Source organism: Saccostrea echinata, unplaced genomic scaffold, assembly GCF_033153115.1.
Source record: "Saccostrea echinata isolate AGI-Se365-2 ecotype Australia unplaced genomic scaffold, CSIRO_AGI_Sech_v1 ptg000060l, whole genome shotgun sequence".
NCBI classification, from domain to species: domain Eukaryota; kingdom Metazoa; phylum Mollusca; class Bivalvia; order Ostreida; family Ostreidae; genus Saccostrea; species Saccostrea echinata.
The window spans coordinates 802664-811033 of record NW_026889809.1 but is presented as its reverse complement, the minus strand read 5'-3'; the positions used below and the strand labels follow the sequence as shown (position 1 = coordinate 811033).

The 8370-nt window shown below is 34.8% G+C and overlaps 1 protein-coding gene across 1 annotated transcript; it reads left to right on the top strand.

Annotated features, from left to right (window-relative positions):
- Window positions 1–387: 387 nt before the first annotated feature.
- LOC133175073 (U4/U6 small nuclear ribonucleoprotein Prp31-like) lies at window positions 388–8160 on the top strand. The gene is made up of 12 exons (XM_061310196.1): window positions 388–658; window positions 1088–1171; window positions 1416–1513; window positions 1652–1761; window positions 2224–2275; window positions 2626–2743; window positions 3363–3520; window positions 4289–4506; window positions 5764–5836; window positions 6034–6162; window positions 6858–6956; window positions 7228–8160. Exons 1-12 carry the CDS (start codon window positions 430–432, stop codon window positions 7336–7338), a joined length of 1479 nt encoding a protein of 492 aa, XP_061166180.1. The 5' UTR covers window positions 388–429; the 3' UTR covers window positions 7339–8160.
- The last annotated feature ends 210 nt before the right edge of the window (window positions 8161–8370 follow it).

Below are 8370 nucleotides of genomic sequence, written 5' to 3'. Positions count from 1 at the left end.
ACCAGTACGAATCATCTTATGATTGAATTAAGAAATATTCAAGATGGCAGCGTCCATGGTGTGAACGTCTGGTATTCGTATCTTTGTAATTTGTTGTATATCTTGGGTTTTCTAGGTATTTTTTCTTTTGACAATATAAATTTAGATTAAAATGTCTATTCGTATCAATGAGTCACTTGTAGCTTGAGACAGATTGTTTTGTGATGATGAATTGAACCGTTTATCTCATTAAATCAGAAAAATACAAAACACAGGATCACTTTCATGATTGTATACATTCAGGACACGTTTTTCATCAGTTTGATATTAAAATTTTGAAACTATACATATTAACAGACAAAAGCATACAATCTATTATTTGATTCTTGTTTTAATTATTGGTGTTAGAGTGAATTTGGAACTTGCCGTGACGAACTATAGAGATTCACCATGTCGCTGGCTGATGAATTGTTGGCAGACTTTGAGGATGATGATGTTGAACACAATGCAGGAGATGAGGAGATGGACATCATTGCCGAGGTTGATGAAGTTGTTCCTGAGGTAGATTACAAGAGTAAAGAATCTGTAAAACACATTGCCAAACTCCGCGATGGACCTGACCTGGCACGCATCATGACAGAAATAAAGAAATATGCAGGTCAACCATGCAGGGAGAAAGGTTAGTATGAGTTCTGTGTGAATCTAATCAATCTAATGAATCTATGCAGTTTTCATTGTCTTAGACTTAGTTCATATTCAAAAGAAGTTATTTTCATTAAGGTGTTTTCTTTTTTTTTAATTTAAGGAAGGAGGCAAAATTAACAGATCTTAATATTTGTCACTACAATTATTATTTTATATGACATACTGTATACAGGGAAATTTTCGCCCCTGTTTTATTTTCGCCCCTTTCGCCCTAATCACAGGTGGGCAAATTTAAAACGGGGCGAATTCAAAATACACAGTACCATTTCTTAAACAGAACTGTGACTGGGCGAATTTAAAACAGGGCAAAATTGTTCGCAAGTGCGAAAGGGCGAAAATAACACAGGGCGAAAATAACCCTGTATACAGTAAGTAATGATTTTGTAATTTGTTTGTGGATCAGTTGCTGGTCCTGTAGAAGCAGACCCTGAGTATCAGCTGATTGTGGAGGCGAACAACATCACAGTGGAAATTGACAATGAGATCAGTAAGTAATGTTAATATAAGGCTGTGTTATGTCCCCCTAAGGAATTTAGTCTCCTCGTAGTGTTAAATCTCCATTAAATTGTTGTCTCCCTTAAGTTTTATGTAAGTATTAAGTCTTCCTAAAGCAAATATGTTTTAGTTTCCATATGTTTAAGTCGACCTTCAGTCTACTAAAGCTGAAGTCAGAGTTGAAAATATTTTACACTGGTGGCTAGTCCTACTGCAATTAATGTTTGCTTTTGTAGACGTGATTCACAAGTTTACAAGAGACCATTACTCCAAGAGATTTCCTGAGCTCGAGTCCCTAGTCCCCACACCCCTAGAATACATTAGAACTGTACAGGTAAACAAAAACTATCTTAAGTCACAGTAGCAAAAATCATGTAAGGTATACTTGAAGAACTGTTATTATAATTCACTAAATATTTGTTACAGCCTGATTTTGCTGTATTCTACCTCTGTGTGTGTGATTATTTTATAGGAACTTGGAAACAATATTCTTGAGAACTCCAAAAGTAATGAAGTGTTGCAAGAGATTTTGACTCCAGCCACAATAATGGTGGTCAGTGTAACAGCATCTACTACACAGGGGTAAGTGCATTTATAGACAAACAGCTTTTACCACACAGGGTTAGGCCCGGTAAGCTCATTTATAGAGAAACAGCTTTTACCACACAGGGTAAGGCCCAGTAAGCTCATTTATAGAGAAACAGCTTTTACCATACAAGAGTAAAACTCAATTGTATGATTACAGCTACCACAAAGGGGTAAACTCAAAGTAATGTTACAGATTTTACTATTCTGGGGTAAGTTCATTATAAAGTTACAGATTCTACCCCACAGTGGTAAGCTCATGTGTAAAGTTCAGACTCTGAGATTATTCACATGATCTCCTGAATGGAAATAGAAGTTGTCTTTCAAAAAATGTGAGGCATATTTTTATAGTAATCAATACACTGTGATTGTATTAACATTACTAAGACATCTTTCTTCCAGATTTTAATGTGTTGATAATGCAGCTGTTTATGAGTGAGTGTTTTTTTAATATTTTAGCTCAGAGTTGTCTCCTGAAGAATTGGCTGTCGTTAATGAAGCCTGCAAAATGGTAAAACCACATTTTGATAAAATATTTTTGAATAAAAATAAAATATTTTTTGTGAATTAAATCATTTCAACTCCTTAAAAGATGGGGATGTTATGTACACATATTATTACAGGTGTACAAAGTTCTAATCAGAAACTATTGTGGTATACAGAATTGGTTTCCTAATGTGATGATACGTGTATCACTCAAAGCAAATGAATTACTGAATAATTAAATTCCTTCTGCTTTATGTGTATACAGGTAGCATGATAAAATTGATTCTGCAGGTAAAATGACTGGGTTATTGAGACACCATTATACTTTACTCCATGTAAATTGTAATCTTTTGTATTTTCCCTTTTATTTTCCAGGCAGTGGACCTCACGGAGTGTAAAGCTAAGATCTTTGAATATGTGGAATCTCGTATGTCCTTCATAGCTCCTAATCTGTCAATCATTGTAGGAGCCTCCATAGCAGCAAAACTTATGGGTAAGTCTCCTGAACATTTCCCAATCTATAATTGTGGTAGCCTCTATACAACCAATCTAATGGCTTTGATCTCTCTATGTAAGTCTGTAATAGTTCCCTATCTGCCTATCATCAATGGGTCTTCATAAGCAGCCAAACTCTATGCACTGTCTGCTAAAGATAAAGGTATTTCAGATTCATGTATCTGAAAGTTTGAATATCATGAAAAATAGATTGCAGGAAACATTGCATATATATGAATACATTAAATATGTACCTAGTGGCAAGAAGCATAACTTTCTAATACTTTGTTTAAACAAGTGTATATGCATATGTATGTATTAACATAGTTTCATGTGGAACTGATGTTAACACATTAATCCCCTTCAATCAAACTTTATTTCCTATTTTGTGTCATAAACTTGTGATCTGCAAGCTCCGTTTTACGTTTTACAATACTTCTCACTACAATTTGATTAACAGTGAGTAAAAGCTGTTTGCCCTGTCTAAAAGATTCTACTTGTTTGTGACTCAGAAACTCAAGAGATTTTGGGATATTGAAAGTATGCATGACAACTCGATATTCATTTCTAGATTATTGTGGTAGTTTTTGTATTGAACTTTTACAATCTTCTTGCAGGAATTGCTGGTGGCTTGACCAATTTATCCAAAATGCCAGCATGTAATATACAGATTCTTGGAGCTCAGAAACGAACCTTATCTGGTTTCTCCACGGCTGCCGTTCTCCCTCATACTGGGCATGTTTATTACAGTGATATCGTACAGAAAACTCCCCCGGTAATTACAATTTAACTGATCAGTTTCAGATTTTTTTTTTTAATTCTTTACATCATGAACAGATTTATTTCTCATCACGTTTCATAAAAAAAGGTTCACAATGGGCTCTTATCATTCCAAGTATAGATCGAGTCTTGTCACATATTGTATTTCAAAGATCCTCTGTTTTGCTCAAGATCAAGAATACTATGTTAGATGAAACATGAAAAAAGTATATGTCATTGACCTTAAACTTTTACCAAGGTCACTTCAAAGTAACCATATTTTTCTCATCTTTCATCACGGAAGAGCTGTGAATGTTTGGTAAAGCACTCTTTTATGGCCAGTATGTGTTCTGAAATTAAATTAACTCATTCTTTTTAATAGAATACAGTCTTTTTAGACATATTCCATAATTCTTTGTATGAGGAAGTTACTAGTTTTAACAAGTTAAAAAATAATAATGTTGGATTATCATTAATCTGAATTTCCTGGTTATATTCAATTTTATTTCCTAGTATAATGATAAAAATTTCTATATTACATGTATTACCAAAATGTACCTTACTCTGCTGGTACTTCACAGATAGCATAACCTCACACCAGCATTGCTGCATTGATTTATTGTATAAATATGGTAAAGAACTGAAACAAAAAATAGAATTACCCGTGAAATACATGATAATTCACGTTATAAAGGTCTGTTAAAAGTCAGTGAATTCTCCCACTTACTAATATTATGTTATAAAGGTCTGTTATTGTCCGTGAATTTTCCTTCTCCGTGATTAGGACTTGAGAAAGAAGGCAGCTCGCCTGGTGGCTGCTAAGTGTACTCTGGCTGCCCGTGTGGACAGTTTCCATGAGAGTGTGGACGGAGCTATTGGGGACAGCCTGAGGGCAGAGATAGAACAGAAACTGGACAAATTACAAGAACCACCCCCTGTCAAAACTGTGAAGCCCCTCCCAGCCCCCATAGAACAGTCCCGCAAAAGACGCGGAGGTCGAAGGTCAGGGTTATATTATCTGTAGATTTTTTTTTTATGCCCCGCCATGAATATGGCCGGGGCATATAGTGTTTGTCATGTCCGTCTTCCGTCCTTCCGTCCTTCCGTCTGTCCTTCCGTCACACTTTGCGTTTAGCTCTGTTCAAAGCTCAGTTTCAAAGATACCATTCAAGATATTTTTATCAAACTTCATATGCTGATAGATATTGATGAGAGCTATGCAACTGCATCAACATTTTTTGACCTTGACCTTTCCTTTGACCTTGACCTCACTTTTCTTAAATTAGTGTTTAGCTCAGTTTTAAAGATACCATTCAAGGTAGTGTAATCAAACTTCATATGTTGATGCATACTGATGTAAGCTATTCAACTGCATCAACATTTTTTGACCTTGACCTTTCTTTTGACCTTGACCTCACTTTTCTTAAATTAGTGTTTAGCTCAGTTTTAATGAAAGCATTCAAGATATTTTTAACAAACTTCATATGCTGATACATAATGATGAGAACTATTCAACTGCATCAATATTTTTTACCTTGACCTTTCCTTTGACCTTGACCTCACTTTTCTGAAATAAGTTTTAGCTCAGTTTTAAAGATACCATTCAAGATAGTGTTATCAAACTTCATATGCTGATACATACTGATGAGAGCTATTCAACTGCATCAACATTTTTTGACCTTGACCTTTCCTTTGACCTTGACCTCACTTTTCTTAAATCAGTGTCAAACTTCATATGCTGATACATACTGATGAGAACTATTCAACTGCATCAATATTTTTTGACCTTGACCTTTCTTTTGACCTTGACCTCACTTTTCTTAAATTAGTGTTTAGCTCAGTTTTAAAGAAACCATTCACAATATTTTTATCAAACTTCATATGCTAATACATACTGATGTAACCTTTTCAACTGCATCAACATTTTTTGACCTTGACCTTTCCTTTGACCTTGACCTCACTTTTCTTAAATTAGTGTCAAACTTCATATGCTGATACATACTGATGTAAGCTATTCAACTGCATCAATATTTTTTCACCTAGACCTTTCCTTTGACCTTGACCTCACTTTTCTCAATTTGTGTTAAAATGTTGCATTACTAATATACCCTCGGCGGGGCATTCATGTCCTATGGACATATTTCTAGTTTTTACATAAAATTATGTTGATGTACGTCTATGTTTACAGTATGAAAATAGATTTTGTAAAAAATATTGAGACAGTCTATTGACCTATTTGTTGTGACTTTCTTCTTTCAGAGCCAGAAAAATGAAGGAGAGGTTAGGATTGACAGAGGTCAGAAAGGCAGCCAACAGAATGAACTTTGGAGAGGTAACACAGACATCATCCAGCTCTCTTGTAGTCTTCAATCACTCTTGTTCAAACTGAAATTACATACAATGTCAGGGTTAGGGTTAGAAACAAGAAATATTTTTTAAAAAGTGCCCAACAATGTTGAGGAAAAAGTTCCTGTGATGTCTGATATGAATATTTGAACTGTGTGAATGATGACAAGGTGACAATTTCAGATTGAAGAGGATGCCTATCAGGACGACCTGGGATTCTCTTTGGGAGCTCTGGGAAAATCCCAGTCTGGCAAGATCCGTGGTCCAGTGGTAGACTCTAAAACCAAGGCTCGAATCTCTAAAACTCTACAAGTAAGTGTCTATTTTCAGCACAAATATACATGTACTGGAAACACATTTCATCCTTAAAAAAAACCCCAAGAGAACCAAACACAAAAAAGCAGAAATTGCTCTCTGTGGTTTATATGCTGTATTTGTTGGTAGTTTTCAAAACATTTTCATATTACATGTATTATGAATCAGTTTTTAATGTTTTGGTTCAATAAAGGGAAAAAACAAGAAAAGTTGGAGGTTCAGAGGTGAAAGATAACTGATAATAGGGAGATAGAATCATGACTTTGCTTCCAACAAAGGGATTTACAAGAAGCCCTATTGGCAAAGCGAATATTTTTCCTGTAGCTTAGTCAATTCATCATATTAACGTCATAAATGTTACAGTTTTTGAATACCATAATGAAATGATTCAGTTTAGTAAATCTTTATTGATGTAAACTTCATCTTTGTTGGTTTCATTTACTGTTCTGACAAAGATGTACAGAAAACAGAAAGTGGCTTCAGTTGATAATTTTCCTGCGGTGGTCTTCAGTCTCACTCAGTGATAGTCTTTGATTATGATCTGCTTAACACAGCCAAACTAAGTCTAACTTTAAGGCATATTTATTGTTAACCTGACTGAATCTGATATAATTAAGATTGCTTTATGTCTGATTTATTTAAAGAGGCAAACAAACCTTGTCACTGAAATGTGAAATATTATTTTATAAAAGGCTAAAGTTCAGAAACAGAACAATGTATGGGGAGGCAGTACTACTGTAAAGCGACAGATTGCAGGAACAGCTTCAAGTGTGGCCTTCACCCCATTACAGGTATGTGTATAATATATGATAAAGTCTCAGGTGTGACCTTCACCCCATTACAGGTATGTGTATAGTACATGATAAAGTCTCAGGTGTGACTTTCACACCATTACAGGTATGTGTATAATACTTGATAAAGTCTCAGGTGTGACCTTCACACCATTACAGGTATGTGTATAATATATGATAAAGTCAATGTCATTGTTTCTGTGAACAAAACCATTAGATATGTTAAACTTATCAGTACATGTATATATAGACATGTAATTCTTTGCTATAGGGTCTGGAGATTGTAAATCCACAGGCGGCAGAGAGAAAAGTGCAGGCAGCCAACGCTAAATACTTCTCCAGTACTGCCGGCTTCCACAAACTCAAAAAGGAAGAAACATGAAACAAATAAATGAACCTAAGACATTTATATACTTTACACACTTAACAATTGGACACATGTATGTATGAGTGACACTTATTGTAGTGTGCATATCATGCTTGGGATTTATTTTACAAGAATTATCTCTAATTACATGGGATAGAGACTGATAATTGTGACATTATACTGACAGAGACAGTCTTGGACTACTGTGTTTGTTATTCACTCCTTACTTACAGTGTAATAGTGAAATATAAATCATTGCTCCCCAGAAATACATATTTTTCATGTTTTGTGTTTGGAATCATTAATTGTAATTACATTAAATGTAAAACTTAAAAATAAATGTCTGTTATGAGGAATGTCAAATATTTTTATGTGGAATGATTGAATTGTTCTCTCTCCTGCATTATACATGAACTCGATCCTTTTAGTAATTCTTGAGATAGAATATTCATAAACTTAGTTTAAAATCATCAGATTTGGGTACAAGTGAATGGCAAGGTTACTTTATACATGTAGAGTGAAAACTAACCCAACACCTGTGCTGTCCATTTCACTGTGAATTCCTTTTTTTATTCCCATTTTACTATTTTTCATGTTCTTCATCTTTTCTCTCAGCGCATAGCATATTTGACAGGTTTCACTGCATTAGGTATACTAGTCATTGAAATGTAGCAATGAGGAGGTGAATTAGTCTTCAAAATAACAACAAGGAATCTTTCAAGGTGTTGAAACTAATGATAAAGAAAACTTTTTTAAAGAAAATTTGATTGAAGGATTTGGCAAATATGCAGGATGATTTGGTTGACTCATTTCTAATAAACGGTGACAAAGTTGCTATTGAGAATTTTTCTCTTTATATTGAACTTCATTGAGGTTTCTATGATAAACAAAGGTGTTTTGCAATTAGAAGTGTTACCCCAAGCTGATGGCTGATGTTGCACAGAACTGTTCAGACTTGCGCTTTTTAGCTGTTCAGACACCTATCACTTCAGGGCTGCGTCCTCTCGATCCCGTGGCGACCATGACAACACAGAACGCTGAGGAGAG